At 47.0% G+C, this 21574-nt stretch overlaps 1 protein-coding gene across 1 annotated transcript; it reads left to right on the top strand.

The window, feature by feature from the left end:
- The first annotated feature begins 4626 nt into the window (after window positions 1-4626).
- On the top strand, window positions 4627-16346 carry LOC148981661 (uncharacterized). The gene has a single exon (XM_089129991.1). The coding sequence runs from the start codon at window positions 4627-4629 to the stop codon at window positions 6013-6015; it is 1389 nt and encodes a 462-aa protein (XP_088986117.1). The 3' UTR covers window positions 6016-16346.
- Window positions 16347-21574: the final 5228 nt, after the last annotated feature.

A 21574-nucleotide genomic window follows, 5' to 3' on the forward strand; every position in this document is an offset into this window, starting at 1 on the left:
TTTCTCCTAAAAATGCACTATACTTAATGCAAAAGTACTTAAAACAACATTTCTTATTTTATGAATACGGTTTTATAACATTTTAAAATTTGACTTGTTACACCACATAACTATTTAATTAAACAGTAAAAAAGCCACAAAAAAGACACTGACCAGATACAATTTCTAAATTAAAGCTGCAAGCAGCGATGGGCGGGCCCTCGCACCTGTAGCACGTCGGGGTCTGAGGCGGCCGCGTTGCATTTTCTGCAGCTCAGCCAGTGCGGCTGTCCATTTGCTACGCTGCTTCGTTAAAGGTCACTTCCTGTTGCCAACAGGTGGCGCTATGACTGTGGGTGAATGTCGGAATGTAGATTTGTTCAGGGTGGGACTCTTGTCAAAGGTGTAAAATTTCATGCATATCTGGGCTTTTACAGCGAAGTTACTACAACTTCCTGTTTCATGGCGAATCATCGACGCCACGGACACGCCCATCGACGAAAACGCACAGATAGCACAACTTTTCATCGTTAATGCCTTTAGAAGGCACAGCAGAAATGTGAAGTCGGTCCGACTAAATCCCTAGGAGGAGTTCGTTAAAGTACGTAATGAGTAAATCATCCAAAAATGTTGGTAAAAATAGAAATGGCCGACTTCCTGTTGAGTTTAGGGCATCACTCCAAGAGACTTTTCTGTGCGTTTGGACATGGTAGATGTACCACAGAAATTTCGTACATGTCGGTCAAAGGTGCGGCGGGAGCTGCTTCGTTAAAGGTCACTTCCTGTTGCCACTAGGTGGCGCTATGACTGTGGGTGAATATCGGCATGTAGATTTGTTCAGGGCGGGACTCTTTTCAAATGTGTTAAATTTCGTGCAGATCTGGGCATTTACAGCCAAGTTACTACAACTTCCTGTTCCATGGCGGAATCATCGACGCCACGGACACGCCCATCGACGAAAACGCGCAGATAGCACAACTTTACATCGTCAATGCCTGTAGAAGGCACAGCAGAAATTTGAAGTTGATCCGACTAAATCCCTAGGAGGAGTTAGTTAAAGTACGGAGTGTGTTAATCGTCCCAAAATGGCTGCCAAATTCAAAATGGCGGACTTCCTGTCGAGTTTAGGGTATGGGTTCTTGAGGCTTTTTTGTGTGTCTTGATATGATACACGTCCCCACCAAATTTCGTGCATGTAGGTTGAACGTGGACGAGGGGCTAATTTTTTCCAATTTTCTAGGTGGCCCTAGCGAGCCATTTTCCCCCGCCCATCCGCGAAACCCACAAAATACGAAATTTTTCACCAGTCCTGACATGCATGCCAAATTTGGTGAGTTTTTGAGCATGTTGTGGCCACGAAAATGGCGCTTACTTTGCAGAAAAAAGAAGAAAAAAAAAACTTGCACTGTTAGTGCTCGGGCCCTAAATAGATACTTTTATTTATATACAAATTGATAAATATATGTGTGACACTGGTGGTGCAGTTGAGGCAAGGATAAGGCTGGATCCAAGTGCAGCACACGCTATATTTAATATACAAACTCAAACAGACTAGATACAAGACTCTAACTCAGAAACAGGATACATGAACAACCGACATCAACCATATGACATTAAGGGCCAATCCCAATTCTACCCCTTACCCCTTCACTTTCCCCTAGCCCTACCCCTTCGCCTTCCCCTTGACCCTTGAAACAGAGTGGCAATGCGTAGGGGTGAAAATATTCCCCTAAGAAATGGGACACCACTTCGCCTCCGTTAAACGTCATTATAAGTCGTCGCTAGCGCCTACGTCACAGGAGATGCGCTGATGTTTATCACAACTTCCAAGATGCCGTCGACAGCTGCAGTTATCTCAGTCGCGTGGGTTACAGCTATTTTCTTGCATTTATCTTGTGAAGTTCGCAGGAAACAACGGAGACGACGAAAATATGTTGCCGGACTATCGTTAGCAAACTACAGTAATTTTAGCGATTTTTTTTTTTTTACAAACGTTTCTGTGAAGAAACTGACCGTAAATATGAACACAATATTGAATGTAACATAAAGCAAATCATTATTTGTCGTTACAATACTTATTAAAGCCACAAATACTTAAATTTATCGGTCTCCTTTGTCGCTTGGGCAGCCAGCCTGGGTTAGCAGTGACACTTCTCATACCCCTTCGTTTGAAGTGTGCTCCCGAAAAATCTTCGTTTGAAGGGCTATCTGGTCCTTCCCCCTAGCCCTCCCCCTCCAACCAAAAGAGAATTGGGACAGCCCTACCCCTTCACGTGGACGCGCAAAACGGAGGGGAAGGGGAAAGTGAAGGGGTAAGGGGTAGAATTGGGATTGGCCCTAAACAAGAACTCACAAAGACAAGGCAGAAACACAGGGCTTAAATAATAGGGACAAACAAGCTAGGCAAGGTAACAAGGGGGCGTGACAAATAAGAAACACCTGGGATAATTACTAGACAGGGAACCACTGATAATGAATTGACAAGACACAAAACCACATCATGACAATATATGTAATTAACAAGTTAATTGAAGTTCAGGAGCAGGACCACGCCTCAACTAATCAGCTCTCTCCCCATCAGTATTTATACAGGAACCCACCTTCACCATCCCGTTCGTCTCAGTCTTTCGAAATGGACTCCGAGCTGCAGATCAACCCCTCTGACTCCGAAGACGAATTATTCAGAAACTCCCCTCCGTCACAGAGCGTCAGGTCTTCACAACAATCCATAGGCAGCCAAAATTCTCACCGGCTGCGTTCCGTTGTTGAAATTCACGTCACAGTTCATCATCGAAGATTTCTCCAACCCCGACTCGTCAGAATCGCTCTTCTCTGCAAACGAGAACCGCCATAAACGATCGACACAGGCACGAAAGCCGTCACGATCGCTCTCCCCGTCAACCGCGCCACCATCCAACAGATCGTAGCAATTCTCAGCGCACTCATGCCACGTCTCCCAGACCAGAGAGTACCATCAAGAATTGGACCGTGGCTCGTCTGCAGCGAGCTCTCAAGGACAAAGGTATCCTATTCAGCCGATCGGACAATAAAGCAAGACTATTTCAGCTTTACACAGCATCTGCACACACTTCAGATTTAAATTCCGAGCCTCCAACACTTCCGGCATCGACACGCGATCCTCTCATCGTCACTCATGACGTCACCACACTGCCTCCACAACGACCTCAGCCAGCGGTATCCGCGCCACCTAGTGGAGACCAAGTAATATTACCTTCAACTTCTGCACCTTCTACCTCAGACATATCCCAATTCATGACATCTTGCTTTGCTTACTTAAGCTCACAAACAGCTACAAATCCTCATGGACATTCATCCCTCCATCCCAGCATCCATCCTTCTACCCTTCCTTCTGGCATCAACAGCCACACGGCTCCTGTTATTTCTGATTCTTCCCTACAAATTAACCCAATCCAAGTCCCTCATGCAGCAAACCCAGGACTTCTACCTCTCAGCGGACCTTTTCAACCCCCTCCTATTTCTTCCTTTTACGCAACTAATCTACCCCTTTTCCCCTCCCTTTCCCAACACCCTCACATCCTGCCAATAAATACTAGCCCATATACCCTGGCCACAGCCGCACCGCCTCCTCATCCAGCTTCATCAATCCATCGACCCTCCCCAGCCTCTTCAGCCTCACGTCTTCAGATCTTATCAGGTAACTACACAGATCTAGCCCAACTCCTACATCCATCCCTCATAAATATCAACCAGCCCAGAGAGCTGCAAACCAGCCAAGACCTAATGCAATTCAGCCATCCTTTAAACTCTCGTTCAAAGGATCTCACTCCCACCGAATTTGCTTTAGCTTTCTCGATCTACAGAGATATATTGTGCTCGGTTTATCACGATCGAAGAACCGAGCTAGACGATTATCTCTCAATCATTTTAGACATGGCCGTGCGTTTTGGAGGAACAGGCTTCTACAACTACCACGTTCTTTTCGCCACACAAGCAGCAGGTCGGTTACAACAGTTCAATCAGGGGACATATTGGGGCACTCTTGATGCAGAACTCTACTGTCGGATCTTCGCAGCACGCACTTCTATGTCCTGCGAACTATGCGGAGCACCATCACATCCAGCCTCAGCGTGCACCATCACACCCTCTCAATCTCAACCCTCCTCACGCAAAACATCCGTATTGACTATCCACAGCAGCCCCACCTCCTCCTCTAATTCCGAAACCTCTAAACATGCAGCCCACAGCCAACGTTCCACTTCCCAAAGGCATTGACAAAAGAGGACGACCGATCCTCTACCAAGGAGGCAGAATGGTATGCAACAACTTTTTAAACATCTTGGCTGCTCTCTTTCCAACTGCAGATTCCTACACACCTGCTCCTTCTGCAGAGGTGCCCACTCAAGAGCCTCTTGCCCCCACAACCCAACTGCTCTACCTGACTGACTACTTCAGTATCTCAGCACACCAATCAAGGTAGAAGCATTAGCCACTGCCTTAATAGACCACCCCGACAGAAAGTTTGTAGAATTCCTTATCAATGGATTCACAAACGGCTTTTTTCCAGGCATAGAAATAATCCCAGAAACTTCTCATCTCTCTCATAACCTCCAGTCTGCCCTCTCCGAACCAGACACCCTAATAGCTAAAGAAGTCAAAGAGGGATTTATGATAGGCCCGTTTAAAGAACCTCCTTTCACTCTTTTTCGCATCAGCCCCATTGGAATCGCCACCAGGAAATACTCCGGAAAAAAGAGATTAATCATCGACCTGTCCTCCCCACACGGCACACATATTCCCAGCATCAATAGCATCATTCCAGCCCCAGACTTCTCCATGAAATACGCATCCATTGACCAAGCCATCACTCTCATCCGCAAGGCAGGCCATGGAGCATGGCTTTCAAAAGCAGACATTACCAGTGCTTTCAAAGTCTTGCCCATCCACCCAGAATTCTGGCGTTTCTTCGGAATATTCTGGAAAGGAGCTTATTATTTTTCAGTGCGCCTTACTTTCGGCTGCAGAAGCAGCCCCAAGATATTCGACTCCCTCTCAGAGGCCTTATGTTGGATTCTCATCAACAACCACAGGCTTCCCTACGTCCTGCACCTCCTCGACGACTTCCTCATCATCACACCTACATCCGCACCTCCACACTCAGGACTTTCCACCCTCGTGAAAGTGTTTTCCGATCTAGGCGTACCCCTTTCAAAAGAAAAGACTCTAGGACCCTGCACCTCCATCGAGTTTCTAGGTATCACCCTAGACTCCATCTCCTTCCAAGCATCTCTACCTCCTGAGAAAATGCAACGCATTTCATTGCTCTTATCGAACCATCTTCTAGCAGACAGGTGCACAAAGCAACAGCTGCTATCCCTCCTCGGCCACCTTAATTACGCCATCCGAATAATTCCCCAGGGGAAATCTTTCCTTTCCAACTTACTATCAAAAGCAGCAACAATACCCTCTCTGCATGACAAAGTCACCTTGGATGAAGCTTGCAAAATGGAAATGCGGCTCTGGCGGGAATTCCTATCTTCATGGAACGGCATATCCTTCTTCTATAATGACTACGTTACACGGCCAGAAGACATTCAGCTGTACACAGACGCTGCACCTTCCATAGGATTTGGCGGCTACTACAGCGGCCGCTGGTTCGCTTCCGAGTGGCCACCAGAGTTCAGCCATCTAATTCAGCAGCCAGACTTCCCATCATCCGCACTTTACGAAATGTATCCCGTCATTATAGCAGCCCTCCTTTGGGGACATGAATGGTCCCGACATTCCATACTCATCCACTCAGACAACTCAGCGGTAGTCGAAATCATAAACAAAGGCAGATCCAGTTCCCTGGCGATCATGCAATTAGTCCGAAGACTAACACTTATATCAGCACAACGCCAGTTCATCATCCGAGCAGCGCACGTTCCCGGACACCACAATAGCATAGCCGACTCACTGTCTCGTTTCTCTTTTCAGAAGTTCAGAATCTTAGCTCCAGGGTCAGATATCCATCCCACGCCAGTCCCACCGTTTTCGGCCACCGTCTTCAACTAAATCCACAGCTGGAAGAACTTACACACGCTTCGAGGGAAGCTATACTCAACGGCCTTGCCCAGAGTACCCTCTCTGCTTACTTGACCGGTTGGAATTGTTTTAAGGCTTACCATTCCTTTTACCAAATCCCATTTCCTCTAATGAATGTTTGGTCCATCTGCAACTTCGTTACTCACGCCCATTGCTACCAAAACATCAGGGCATCCTCTATCCAGACTTACCTATCCGGAATCAATTTTATCTATAAACTAGCCACCGGCGACCAATGCCAAACCATCTCGCACTCCCACGTATCCATGCTTCTCAGAGGTCTTCGGAAACAAGAACCAATCCTCAATATCAAGCGCTTACCCTTGACTTCTGACCTCCTGAGTCAATGCCTCCACACCTTACGTTCCGGCTACTTGAGCCCATCGATAGACCAAACATTAGAGTGCATGTTCCTTCTCGCATACTTCGGCTTCCTGAGATGCTCCGAATTCGCCCCTTCGACGTCAGCCTTCAATCCAGCCATTCATCCTAGCCTCTCTGACATCACCGCTCACACGCCTGATTCTCTGATATATAACCTGAAGAGAAGTAAAACTGACCAATTTGGAGAGTCATCTCCAATATACCTTTTCCGCCTGCACTCCTTCCTCAGTCCTTATGAGCCACTTTCGGAATATGTTTCTTCCAGATACGCCAACCTTTCATCTCCTCGAGAACCACTCTTCCTCACGGAAAACAGGAAAATGGCCACGAGATTCTGGTTTAGCAAACACTTCCAAAGTATTCTCAGTATCTCCGGCATATCTCCCGAACATTACTCTACACATTCATTTCGGATCGGAGCTGCCACCACGGCCGCCAGCATGGGCATCTCAGACGAGACAATCAGAATACTAGGTCGATGGTCTTCCGAAGCATACCGCTTGTATATCCGTAATAATCTCAACGATCTCCGTCAAGCTCAAGCCCGTGTTGTCTCATCCGAACCTTTTGGGGGTCTTCAAGTAATTCCGCCTACTGCCTACCGAGACGAAGCCCCCACTCTGAGTCTCCCGGGTCAGACACCCTGAGCAGCCGGACGGAGAACCGTACTTCTAGAACCATGCTTCCCCCCATCTTCCTTCGACCCTTATTGCATTCATAAAGCTATAGCTAAATCCTGTGCAGTTGCGGTGTGGTCCTTGCTAGTGAAATGTAATTAACAAGTTAATTGAAGTTCGGGAGCAGGACCACGCCTCAACTAATCAGCTCTCTCCCCATCAGTATTTATACAGGAACCCACCTTCACCATCCCGTTCGTCTCAGTCTTTCGAACCCCCCCCCCTTTCCCACCTCTAGCTCTCGACCCCACCCACCCTTCCCCTTCCAACTCATCCAGCCATCCCTCCTTCCTCCGACCCTAGCCCCCAATCTCTAACTCGACCCCACCCACCCCTTCCCTTCCAACACATCCATCCATTCATCCCACTTCCCCCGACCCCAATCCTCTCCTTCAATCCCTAACATCTCAATTTTACTTCCACAGGCTGCACCCAGGGGGTCTTCAAGTAATTCCGCCTACTGCCTACCGAGACGAAGCCCCCACTCTGAGTCTCCCGGGTCAGACACCCTGAGCAGCCGGACGGAGAACCGTACTTCTAGAACCATGCTTCCCCCCATCTTCCTTCGACCCTTATTGCATTCATAAAGCTATAGCTAAATCCTGTGCAGTTGCGGTGTGGTCCTTGCTAGTGAAGCATTATATTTATTGCCATCAAAAGAATAAATTACATTTTAAAAGTATTTTAGTAAATCAATCAAAAGTGGGGAGAAAATCACATTATGAAATAAATGTTTTTCTCCAATGCATGTTGGCCACAATTATTAGCACCCCTAGAACTTCTCATGAGTAAAATATCTTTGAAGTATAGTCCCATTCATATTTAAATTTTTAGCACACCAGGGTGACTAAAAAATGAAATTGTCCAGCCATGACTTCCTGTTTCACAGGAGTATAAATTTGAGGTGGCACAAATGCCAAATTGCCTTAATCATCCATCACAGTGTGTAAAACCAAAGAATTTAGCTCTGATGTGCAGCAAAAGATTGATGAGTGTCACAAAATAGAAAGTGGCTGTAAGAAAATAGCTAAAGTATTGACAACTCCCATTTTCAACATCAGGGCTATAATTAAAAATTCCAACAGAGGTGGACATGGGTCTATATTGTGTGTCTTTATGCAGGATAGTTAGAGTAAACCAAAGACCCTCCAAGGAGAATCGCTGGAGATCACAGCTGGAGAATGGTTGGGAGAATGGCAGAAGTTATTTGAGTTCCCTTTCGTAGTCACTTCGAGTTACGTCAGAAGTGACGGAGAATGGGGGTTTCGCATGAAAGCCAATCCTCTTCGAGTATTTAACAACGAGCCAATGGCCAATGGCATGAAAATGCCTTGTCCCGCTGCGTCATCAGAACAATCAGATTCGGCTACGCGACTCAGTTCGCGAGGTCTCCTCCCCGTTTCAGGGGAGTTCGCTCCACGTTGGTCGATGGCTATGCCCCGGTCATGAGAGCGGAGATTGCGACCCTGCTGGCGAAGGGTGCAATCGAGACGGTCCCTCCAGCCGAGGTGAGGTCCGGGCTTACAGCCCATACTTCACTGTCCCCAAGAAGGCCGGTGGGTTACGACCGATCCTGGATCTGCGCATTTTGAACCGTACTCTCCATCGACTACCGTTCAAAATGCTCACAGCCAAACGCATTTTCGATTGCGTTCGGCCTCAGGATTGGTTTGCAGCGATCGACCTGAAGGACGCGTACTTTCATGTCTCCATATTGCCTCGACACAGATTTTTTTTCTCGGTTTGCCTCGAGGCCAGGCATCAGTACACGGTTCTCCCTTTCGGGTTAGCTCTGTCACCTCACGTCTTCACGAAGATCGTCGAGGCAGCCCTTGTTCCCCTTCGCGAACACGGGGTTCGCATCCTGATTTATCTCGAAGATTGGCTGATACTGGCACACTCTCGAGAACAGCTTTGCGAACACAGAGACCTGGTGCTCCGGTACCTAGCCCGTCTGGGCCTTCGGGTCAACCGGGAGAAGAGCAAACTTTGCACCGTGCAGAGGATCTCTTTTCTCGGCATGGAGATAGACTCGGTCGCCATGTCCGCGCAGCTCACGAATGAGCACGCGCACTCACTGCTGACTTGTCCTCGACTGTTCAAGGGCAAGAGTGCGGTTCCACTGAAACTTTCAGAGGCTCCTGGGGCATATGACATCCGCAGCCACGGCAACGCCGCTCGGATTGCTTCATATGAGACCGCTTCAGCTCTGGCTTCGCGATCGAGTCCCGAGGTGGGCATGGCATCGCGGCTCGCTCCGAGTTCCAGTGACTCCAGCGTGCCGCCATACCTTCTCCGTGGTCGAACCTCAGCTTTTACGGGCCGGTGTCCCTCTTCAGCGAGTTTCCAGGCATCTCGTTGTCTCCACGGATGCATCTACCACGGGTTGGGGTGCCATGTGCAATGGGCATGCAGCCGCGGGTTCCTGGACAGGACCCCAGCGCCTCATGCACATCAATTGCCTCGAGCTGCTGGCAGTACGCCTGGCCCTGCACCGCTTTCGAGCACTGATCAGGGGTCAATACGTACTTTTCCGTTCAGACAACACCGCTGCAGTAGCGTACATCATCCACCAGGGTGGTCTACGCTCACGCCGGTTGTCGCAGCTCGCCCGCCACCTCCTGATATGGAGTCAGAAGCACCTGAGGTCCCTTCGTGCAGTGTACATTCCAGGAGACCGGAACCTGGCGGCCGACGAGCGTTCACGGGTCCGCCCTATCTCCTGCGAATGGCGACTCCATCCCCAGACGGTCCAGCTGATTTGGGACCAGTTCGGGGAGGCACAGATACTTCTGTTCGCCTCCCGGGACTCATCCCACTGCGCCCAGTTTTATTCCCTGTCCGAGGGCACTCTCGGCACAGATGCACTGGCGCACAGCTGGCCGCGGGGCCCACGCAAGTATGCGTTTTCCCCAGTGAGCCTTCTTGCACGGGTGTTGTGCAAGATCAAGGAGGACGAGGAGCAGGTCTTGCTGGTAGCCCCCTATTGGCCCACAAAGACGTGGTTCTCCGAACTCATGCTCCTCGCGACAGCACCTCCTTGGCCTATTCCTCTGAGTCTAGATCTACTCACTCAGAGACGGGGCACTCTGTGGCACCCTCGTCCCGATCTTGGAGGCTACACGTGTGGCTCCGGGACGGGACGGGGCAGGTTTGAGTTCGCTGCCACCTGCGGTGGCGGCAACCATCACTTCCGCTAGAGCGTCGTCCACGAGACACCTTTACGCGTTGAAGTGGAACCTCTTCGTCAGCTGGTGCTCTTCTCGCGGAGGAGACCCCCGGAGATGTTCGATCGGGGTCGTGCTTTCCTTCCTGCAAGAAGGGTTGGAGCGTAGGCTGTCGCCCTCCACCCTTAGGGTTCATGTCGCGGCCATTGCCGCATCTCATGATGCAGTGAAAGGTAAGTCTATGGGAAGCATGACCTGGTCATCAGGTTCCTGAGGGGAGCGAGGAGGCTAAAACCGCCTCCCTCCCCTCGTTCCCTCTGGGGACCTCTCGGTAGATCTAAGTGCTCTGCAGAGGCCTCCCCTGGAGCCTTTGCAGTCGGTAGAGTTTTTGCCCTGTCCTATGTAGACAGCACTCCTGATTGCATTGGCCTCCATCAGGAGAGTAAGGGACCTGCACGCACTCTCCGTTGATGAAGCGTGCCTGGAGTCCGGGCCGGCTTACTCTCACGTGTTCTTGAGACCCCGGCCTGGATATATGCCCAAGGTTCCTACCACTCCCTTCCGGGACCAGGTGGTGAACCTGCAAGCGCTGCCCCTGGAGGAGGCAGTCTCAGCCTTGCACTGCTCTGTCCAGTACGTGCACTCCGCACCTACGTCGACAGAACGCGGTGTTCAGGACCTCAGACCAGCTCTTCATCTGTCATGGAGGGAGCCAGAAGGGAAGGGCTCTCTCAAAGCAACGGCTGTCTCGCTGGATAGTGGACGCCATTGCTTTGTCTTACCAGCAGCAAGGCCGTCCGTGCCCCCTTGGTGTGACGGCCCATTCCACTCGGAGTGTGGCCTCCTCTTGGGCTCTTGCGCACGGCGCCTCGCTAACAGACAATTGCAGAGCTGCAGGCTGGGCGACACCAAACACCTTCGTGAGATTCTATAATCTGCTAATTGAGCCGGTGTCCTCTCACGTACTCGCTTCCGCCAGTACTGGACCCGCTTAGGTGTCTTCGCTTGCTCGCCATTCCACTCCTCGGTTTGGATAAGTGCCATATTTCCTCAGTGTCTTCCGTTGAAGCCTTGAGTCCTCCAGCACCGACGATGCGGGCACCACCGCTGTTGCTCTGGATGCTGGCTAGGTGCCTCCATGTGCACGGTTCCCTATGGTAACTGTCTCATGTGTATTATCCACTGTAAGCCTCTCTGAGCATGTGTCTTCCCTTGGCAAGCCATCTGCCACCCCTGGAGTTAAATTCTAGTAGCCACCTGCGGTTGGTCCTCCAGTGATCTCCATATGCGTTCCTTGCGGCCATATGTGTATTTGTAAGTCCTCCTTCGGTAGGCATCTGGTAGCATGTCCCTCCTGGGATATGTTTCCCAGTGTACCTTGGTAATCCTGTGTCAAAGTGGGATCCCTGAAAAAAAAAAAGGTAAGGTGCAGGGGTCCAGACTTTCGCAGGGCACTGGAAGACAGCTTGAAGATGGCGTGATGGCACTGACCCCCATTCTCCGTCACTTCTGACGTAACTCGAAGTGACTACGAAAGGGAACGTCTCGGTTACGGATGTAACCCTCGTTCCCTGAGTAGGGAACGGAGACGTTACGTCTCCCTGCCACTTCAGCTGTATCGCTGGGTAGACGCCGGAGTTCAGCCTTGGCTCCTCAGCGAAGACATACTGCGGTTGCGTTCACTTCCTCCTTTTATACCCACTGCGTGGGGCGGAGATACGCTATGCAAATTCCGCAGCCCCAAGGCATTTTCATGCCATTGGCTCGTTGTTAAATACTCGAAGAGGATTGGGTTTCATGCGAAACCCCCATTCTCCGCCACTTCTGACGTAACGTCTCCGTTCCCTACTCAGGGAACCGTTCCCTACTACCGTTCCCTACCGAGACGTTTTGTGGTCAGACAGCCTCAAAAAAGCCCCTACACCATTACTGTCACAGTCTGCGTCTGCACCATCCTGTCTGCGTCTCCTGCACTACACTTCCCATGATCCTCTCGTCTGCACACCTGAACTCACTCCCTCATCAGCCTCCCGTTCAGCGTCCTGTTTCATCTGTTTCACCTGTTTGCACCTCATTATGTTTGATTCTTCCATGTATTTAGTCTTCCATCCCTCTGTTCCATCATTCTGTCATTGTCGGTCGATGTTTGTTGTTAGCCCGTGTGGCGCCTGTGTTCCTGTCAGCCTGCCTGTTTGATATATATTAAAAACTCATCCTTACCGATACCCCGGACTCCTTGTTTCTTCAGCCTGCACCCGCGCCGTGACAGATCGACCGACCAAAAAGAAAAAGAAGAAGAAAAATGGACATTCCCGCAGTGGCTCTCCTCTGCCTTGATCAAGAAGACCGTTCCCTGGAATCCCATACACGGGACTTTCTGGAGTTGGCGTGCCTAACTCACTATTCTGACCACTCGCTGAGTGAGTTCTACATCGCCAGCCTCAGCGAGCGGTCCCGGGCACGCCTCCCAGGGAACGGTCCCGATGATTTCGCCGCCTGTGTGGAGTGGGTGCTGGTGTGCTGTGGGTCTCCATTTACCGTGGAGGAAGTCACCAGCACCACTCCAAAGCTCGAGCTCTCCTCTCCGCTGGTTCCGTCCAGCCCCGCCGAGCTCGAGAGCTCTCCTCTCCGCTGGCTCCGTCCAGCCTCGCCGAGCCCGAGCTCTCTTCTCCGCTGGTTCCGTCCAGCCCCGCCGAGCCCAAGCTGGACTCTCCAGCGCCAGAGACCGTCCAGCCAGCCCTAGAGACCGTCCAGCCAGCGCCAGAGACCGTCCAGCCAGCGCCAGAGACCGTCCAGCCAGTGCCAGAGATCGTCCAGCCTGCCCCAGAGACCAGGATCCCACCCAGCCTCCCTCTCCCACCTCCTACCGTCATGCATCCGTCAGCCCCTCCGTCTGCCAGCTCCCCTGACCCAGCCTGGTCATTGGATCCCCGGCTTTCGCCTCACACCTCCTCCATCTGGACACTTCCTCGGCCCCCTGTCCCATCTGCTCCCCCGTGGCTCTTACCTCCCTCAGCTCCTCCATGGCCCATCAGTCCACCAGCTCGGCCAGGCTCCCTCGTCCCTCCAGATGCCCTTCGCTCCCTCGTCATCCTCCCTTCACCTTTGGACTTCCTTCCCTTGGCTCCGCCCCGTCATGTCACCCCCCCCCCCGGTTCTGTCGGACTCCTCACTCCCTCCAGTCACCCGTCAGCCCTCACTCCCTCTGGCCTCACCGTGTCCCTCTGTGCCCCTGTCATCACTTCGGTCACCTGAGCCTACGGTGTCACCATGGTCCCTCGGTCCCTCGCCCCGCTCAGCCCCCAGTTCGTCCCCCCTCCTTACTCTGTTCTGCGGCGTGAGGTCACGCCTCCCGGGAGGGGGGAGTTCTGTCACAGTCTGCGTCTGCACCATCCTGTCTGCGTCTCCTGCACTACACTTCCCATGATCCTCTCGTCTGCACACCTGAACTCACTCCGTCATCAGCCTCCCGTTCAGCGTCCTGTTTCATCTGTTTCACCTGTTTGCACCTCATTATGTTTGATTCTTCCATGTATTTAGTTCCCTCTGTTCCATCATTCTGTCATTGTCGGTCGATGTTTGTTGTTAGCCTGTGTGGCGCCTGTGTTCCTGTCAGCCTGCCTGTTTGATATATATTAAAAACTCATCCTTACCGATACCCCGGACTCCTTGTTTCTTCAGCCTGCACCCGCGCCGTGACAATTACAAGTTTTTGGAGGGTTTTAAGAAAGAAAAAAATAATCTGCTCTTATTCAGAAACAAACTCAAGTATATTCAGTATATATCCAGACACTACTGAAACTTCAAATGGGACCAGGCTCTGCGGTCAGATATCTAAACAAGCTTTTTTTGGCAGCAAACCATAGGGTTTGGTGAACTCAGGGGACAGTTAAAAATACTGCTGATGTGGACCTATTTTTCTGTCTGACATCCTGGACATCTTAGTCAGATGTATGTCATCATGTACTGTATTCTATCAAATACTATAAAAAATCTAGACCTGATTGCCTCTGCTGGAAATCTTATAATGGGCTATGACTGGATCTTTCATCGGGACAATGATTCAAAACAAGCAAAAAAATTAACACAAATGGGTTCTAATGGAATTTGAAGGATCTGGAGAGATTCTGTATGGAAAAATGGTCTCTGATCTTCTGCCAGGTGTTCTTCAACTTCATCAGAGATTATAGGAGAAGACTATAGGACAGAGCTGTTAAATTGGCAAATGGAGGTTGCAAAAAGTACAGAAGAAGAGAAAAACAGTTATTTCATAACAAGATAAAGTATATATATATATATATATATATATATATATATATATACTCAATTAAATCTGCCCAAATATTTTACAGAGCCTCTAAAGCAGGGGTTCTCAACTCCAGTCCTCGCGACCCACTGCTCTGAATATTTGCTGCGTCCCAATTCGCTTACTTATACTACGCCCTAAAAGTATGTACTCTTTTTGTGAGGAAAAAGTACATACTTTTGAGTGTGTAGCAAAAGAGTGGGCAAGATTTGGGTCATACTATCACGTCATCTTTAACGGACAGCTCTGTCGCGTGCTCCGTGCATCCTGTCACCGTAAACTGCCCTGTCAATTAATCTTTTCACAGTTAAAATCCTTCATTCTATCTAATTTTATTTCCTACCGTTTCGGAGCACGTTCATCTGCCAGTTGTGGGTCTTTCATGCTCTCCTCGTGTTTGCAATTTGAATATAATGATGCATTTAAAACGTAATGGCTAAACGTGTCTCACAATGCGCACAATGCTACTGCAAATGCAATCTAAAATGGACAACATTGAATAAATTCATTTTCGTCAGGTTAGATACTGATAATTAATCACTCAAAGCTCTTAATCTAAACCTCTCTACACAACCGCGGGGACTCGCGCGTCCTCCGTATCGACTATGTGTATGACTACAAATTTGTTTTTTATTTGTAGTGTGAATTATCTGTAGAAATAATTTTTATTTTTAAAATGTGTATTTTCTAACACCTTTAACGACTTCCAAATATAGTGTTTTGTAATTAAATTGTTTGATGAAATCCACAGTATGTAGTGATAAATTGATATTCCTTGATTTTTTTTTAAATAATATAGCTACCTCTAGTATACAGTATGTCTGCACAATTCAGATCCTTGTGTAGTGAATGTGGAATGCACAAGCTCAGGAAAAGTCTTCACTGCCCTCTAGCCTCTGATCCAACACACTGTTTACTCAAATACTGACCTGAAACAGCCTTAAAACAACCACAAAATAACCTCATAATAAAATAAAAATAAAAGCACTGTGCTTTTACATCATGCACCATGGGTAAATCATATCGAAACTGTGTATTTTGTGCTGTTGGTGATGGAAAAGTCTGTTGTAGTTTAAGTTTTGTATCATCCTCATGTCAGTGGTGCAATCCAAGTATTGCCTTAATTAAACAGAGTCTAAAAGAAAGAGTTACAATGCGAACACGCAGTAGGAATTGGGGTTTTATATTATATAGAAAGTAGACTGGATTGCTGATGATATAAAATTATCAGCAGGCATTGGAAGGCTTTGTTTGGCAGAAGTATGATGTCAGAGAAATATGCATTCTGTTTTTACCGTGATATTGTTTTGTGATGTATATGGCCTGTTGAAATTGTTGAAAGGCTCATTGTTGTGCGTTATATTTTGAAATGTGTTTTAAAACATAATACATATCTATGCAAGAAATAATACATTCACTTAATTGATCCCAAATTGAAGAAGAATCTTGATTATTTTTAACACATTTACCAATTATTCCATGGATTTGATCGCATACTGTTTTCTGTGGTGTCATTAAGGTCCAAGTATGTATTGCTTGATGAAGTTCAAGGTTGTCAAAATGTGGAATATAATGTATTTTAATGTAAGCAGTCACAAATGTATTTGTACTGTATTACTTAAGTCTTTTCAGTCTTAATGAGATGGATTGATATGGAGTAAATCATTACAATGTACAACCAGAGATTTCTATTTTGTCTCACACAGATCTTTCCAGAAAGAATAATACAGAAAAACACGTTTTTTTATTAAATCTACATGAATGACATGAAGGTGAACAGAATATTTTTTACGGTGAACTATCCCTTTACAGCTGTGGCCAAAAGTAGGCTATTGGCACTTTTGCAGAGACATAAATGTTGTGTTTTGCAATGTTTGCTGCTTTATTTGTGGTCTCATTGTTTCGTGGTCACATTGTTGAACGTAAGTATGTCAAACAAAGTTCTATAGTGTGCTCGCATTATTGCAGTGTGAAACCATACCAAAACTTTCTTAAAGTATAAAATGCATCAAAACATGAACTTTGGTTCGGACCTTGGTGAGGACTTACAGGTGTGAAAACGCCCTTAGACGTAACTTCTCCCAACGACCCAGGAACAATTTGGAGATGATCTGTGCAGTTTCCAACATGTCCACCATGTCACAAGGCAAGAGTGATAATGAAGTGGCTTGGAAACCACAGATCTTCATCCCATAGAGAACCTGGTCAGTCCCCAAAAGGTGAGTGGACAAGCAAATTGTGATCAACTCTGTGCACTATTCATCAGCCAGGATTTGGAACAGAAGCTGTCCAGCATGCCTGAGTGAATTGCAGATATTATGAAGGGTCAACATAATGTTGACTCTTTTGATACTGGATGTTTTTGCCAATAAAAGTCTTTACTTATGAAATACTTATCAATGTTTTCCAGTATATCATAGAAACATCTGAAAAAAATATATACAAAAAATACTGAAGCAACAATATTTGCAAAACAAAATTTACGTCACTGCCAATATATGTGGCCACGTTTCTACTTTTTCTGCTTTTGTTAGGTTGACCACTAGAGGGCAGAAGTTCATCATCATCAAATCTCAAAAAACAAAGAATAAAGAAATAAATTTATATATATATATATATATATATATATATATATAATTTATTTCTTTATTTTTTGTGTATATATATATATATATATATATATATATATATATATATATATATGTAAAACCTACAATAATAATGTTTGTATATTTACAACTTTGAAAAATCCTTTTTTACAGTGTCCTCATACTAACCTATGGGATCTATGGGATCTATGGGATGGGCAAATATAACATAAAACTAAACCCTAAACCAACTTTTTTTTAGTTATTCAAGTAACTATTTTGACATTTGGGTATTAAGTGTTTTATTTCCACAATATATGGAGCAAAAACATCTTAGTGCTGCCCTCTTCAGGTTAAACGATGGCTACTGCAGTTGAATTTTCCCATTTTCCAATTGGATGTTTGCGGTTCTTCGTGAGGTACGCAGGTTTCAGCTCACCACACCTTTGGTACGAGCTACGCCCTTGTTACTACGCCCTCGGCAATCATCTTGTTTCGTTAAAACCACTGCGAGTCAAGAGTTGGAATTACGAGTATTGAAAACGATCAGGATAGAGTGTTGTAGCATCTATTTAGCATAGCATATAGTTATTTAGATTATTTTGTGTAGCCTTTGTGTAGCCTTTATGTAGTTAGTTGCATAGTACAGTTAGGATAGCTTCAAGTTAGCGTAGATTTTTGTGTTTAGTACAGTGATCAGGATGGTAACGGAATAGACAACACAGTCTCATGAAGATGCGTATCTATACCACGAATGTCATTTCTCGTGGCATTTATACACCAAAAACGGTTTTTGCGTCTATATGGCACGCACTAAAAAACCCTGGGTTAGGTTTAGGGGGGAGGGGGGATGGGGAGTTCGTGCGTATTATAGTAGGCCTACGCCAAAAAATGCGTATCATATGCACGCGAAAAACGTGTGCCATATACACGCAAAAACTGTTTTTGGCGTATAAAAGACGCGAGAAATGACATTCGTGCTATAGATATGAACTTTCTCCACGCAGCTCCACACGCAGTGCCAAACACTGCTCCTCCTGCATGGACTTCACCACCGCAGCGGCGTCTTGATGTGAGTGATCATGTATATTTTAATCACAATTTATGGTTAGGCTAAAGTTAATCCTCTGGGCTCGTCAAACGCACCAGCGCATTTTTTGCTGGATTTTTTCACATAGCGGCAAAATATCAATATGCCTACAGAGCGCGCGCTATTGATATCAACTCGACAAAACTCATCAGATGCCGATCGCGATGCAGGAGTTAAGAGCGCAGTTTGAGCCAGCGGCTGGAATTGATATGGCCACAGACAATTCACCCTCCTCCATTTCAGGTGAAGGCCGGGAATAAAAAAGTCCTCGACTTCAAATGACCGCTCTGTTGCAAAGCTATTTGCTTCACTCCAGTCACTCTCCGTTTTAGAGTCTGACAGCAGCTGTCACTCACTGCGGGTCTCAGGTGTTCAAATATTGCCAGTGGGTGGAGTCAGCCTCTGACCAGGGGTTTAGTTACCCTTTAAATCACCAAATACCAAGTGATTTTAACTCAAATGGGTATTGCGATTCATCATGCATGTCACTGTGCCCTTCCTTTTCCACAAATACCATTCATCAGTTTGCTACAAAATGTGGAATGATTTTAATGTGTGAATCACCATTGAACCAAGTGATGTATCATGCATTTACAAGTCACTACTGATTGGCAAAATAGGCTTTTAGTAAAGATGACCATGTGATACTGGGATGGAGTAAAATGGAACTGGAATAAACAAACAAAGCCTTCTAAAGGTTTCTCTCTTCACCAAATGAAAGCTATTGTGCTGACCTTCCATAGAATAATGGTATGAGCTACTAAAACAATCTTGAATTTACAGGAAGACTTTCTCTCTTTGGCTGCCATTCAAGAGTTAAAAGCATTGATGCATATCAAATCAAAGATGATCTAATATGACCTGACCTAATTGGGTTTTCAGTTTCTGACTCTGTCTGTTGTGATGCCAGTTTTATTAGCTCAATGGCTTTGGTGTAACTACAATAATTGCTGAATAGGCTCTTTGTTAGGAATGCTAACAATTGTACCAGATCAAGATGGTTCAGATGGTTCACACAGACTGAACCTTTTGCATCAGCTGAAGATGTGATGAGACGAGCCCTCAACGTTTCAGAGGTATGGCTGCCTGCATTAGCCTTAGTTTCTAATGTAACAGACCATTCTTCCTCTTTCCTCCCCATAACTGTCTATAATTATCATTTTTCCACCTACACCAAAAACAAGCAAGTTTCCTTTTTTCCCAATTATCATTATTAGGTTTATATAATGCAGTTTTTTTCACTCTTTCCTTCTTTTTTTATTTCATGTTTCCCCTTAAGTGTTTCAAACAAACATATCAAGCAATAGTTCAACCAAAAATGTTTTTAAAATGATTTACTCACACTCATTTTAAACATGTATGACATTTTTTGTTGTACGATGTTGTTTTGGACCCCATTGACTTTCACTGTAGGGACTAAACAATTTGAACATTCTTCAAAATATCTTTTAGCAGAAGAATGAAAGTCAGGTTTGGAATAATAATGAGGGTGTGGAAATGATGACAGAATTTTCATTTTTGTGAGAACTGTGGTGTTTAAATTCCCTTTATATCTCTTTTGGTTGTTAACCCGTTAAATTAATAATTATATAATATTAATAATATTTTAATATGTATAGTGCTTTTCCCAAGCTCAAGGATGCTTCACATCAACAGAAACATAAACAGTTAAATGGAGAGTATACATTTGCAATTGCCCAGTTCAACACATGAGCGATTGCAGTTTCTTATATCAACAGTCGAATACAAACAGCTGAAATTATAGCTAAGCCGATAACAGATCTTTTTAATTGTAGTCTGCAGACAAATTTAATTCCCAAATTATGGAAAGCAGCCTATGTGCTTCCTTTGTTAAAGGGTGGCGACCCTTCAGATCTTCACAATTATAGGCCGATTTCCAAACTCTCTATTCTGGCAAAAATCTAGGAAGCTCAAGTAAATTGTCAACTAAAAGAATACTTGGTAAAACACAATATCTTAACTGATGTACAGTCAGGTTTTAGAGCTGGACACAGCACTGTTACAGCAACTTTGTTGCTATTAAATGATATCATAAATGCTTTGGACAAAAAGCAACATTGTGCTGCCTTATTTGTGGATTTGTCCAAAGCATTTGATTCGGTTGACCATGAGCTGTTGCTAAATAGATTAAGGAACATTGGAATAGGAAACTGTCACAGACTAGAAGGACACAGATGGATGAGTATAACCAGGTTTATTGAGACAGTGGGTATGAATGACAGCTGGTAAGTGAGGAATGGATAAAGTTCGGTTCAGGAGTGGGAAACAGTCTGATAATGGGTTTCTTATCTTAAGCAGAGCTGGGAGATGGTAAGCGGGGCAGCAGACGGATGACCAGAAGGATGACCGGGGACCAGGAGCGGATGAGAAGCAGACGGGCTGAAGTAGCGGGTAAGTATTCCTCAGAAGAAGGCAGTAGTATAGCGGGAGTCTGTAGTCGGTGTGTCGACGAGACCAGACGGTGAGTGACTGTGGGGAGTGAGTTTATAAAGGGAGGATGATTGGGACGGTGATTGAAGCGGGCAGGTGACAGTGATTAGTATGCTGGGGAGCTGGAACGAGTGGGCGGAGTGAAGGTGTCTGGTGCTGACGCAGATGGATCCGTGACAGTACCCCCCCCCCCACGGCCAGCTCCAGCTGGCGGACGGGACCGACGACGGGGACGACCACGGCTACGGGGCGCTGGACGATCTGGGTGGGTGGTGTGGAAGTCCTGGAGTAACGAGGGGTCCAGAATGTCCTCCCGGTTGACCCAGCATCTCTCCTCGGCACCGAATCCCTCCCAGTCCACGAGATATTCCAAGCGGCCGCCCCGTCGTCGGGAGTCGAGGATTTCATGGACTCGGTAGATGTTGTCATCTTCGGGATCCGCAGGAGGAGGGGGCACCTCCGCAGCACCAGACCCTGGGGAAGAAGGAGTGAGAGGGTTAGTGTACGGCTTGAGCAAGGAGACATGGAAGGTGGGTGCGATGCGGTAGTGAGCGGGGAGTGCCAGCCGATAGGTGACGGGGTTGATCTGCCTCAGAATCGGGAAAGGACCGATATATCTGGGACTCAGCTTCCGACAGGGCTGTCGGAGACGGATGTCCCGGGTGGAGAGCCAGACCAGCTGTCCGGGAAGGTAGTGAGGGGCGTCGGCACGGCGAAGGTTGGCCTGGTTCTGGTGTCTCCGAACAGCCCGCTGGAGGTGGGTATGAGCTGAGTCCCAGACTCTCTCGCTCGTCTGGAACCAGTGGTGGACTGCTGGGACGTCAGATGGTTCTCCTGACCAGGGGAATAGTGGAGGCTGGTAGCCG

Source organism: Pimephales promelas, chromosome 4 (genome assembly GCF_988280905.1).
Source record: "Pimephales promelas chromosome 4, fPimPro1.hap1.1, whole genome shotgun sequence".
Lineage (NCBI taxonomy): Eukaryota > Metazoa > Chordata > Actinopteri > Cypriniformes > Leuciscidae > Pimephales > Pimephales promelas.

Excerpts from the sequence above, each read along its gene's own strand:
- LOC148981661 (XM_089129991.1), top strand. The coding sequence starts at position 4,627 with ATGATAGGCCCGTTTAAAGAACCTCCTTTCACTCTTTTTCGCATCAGC.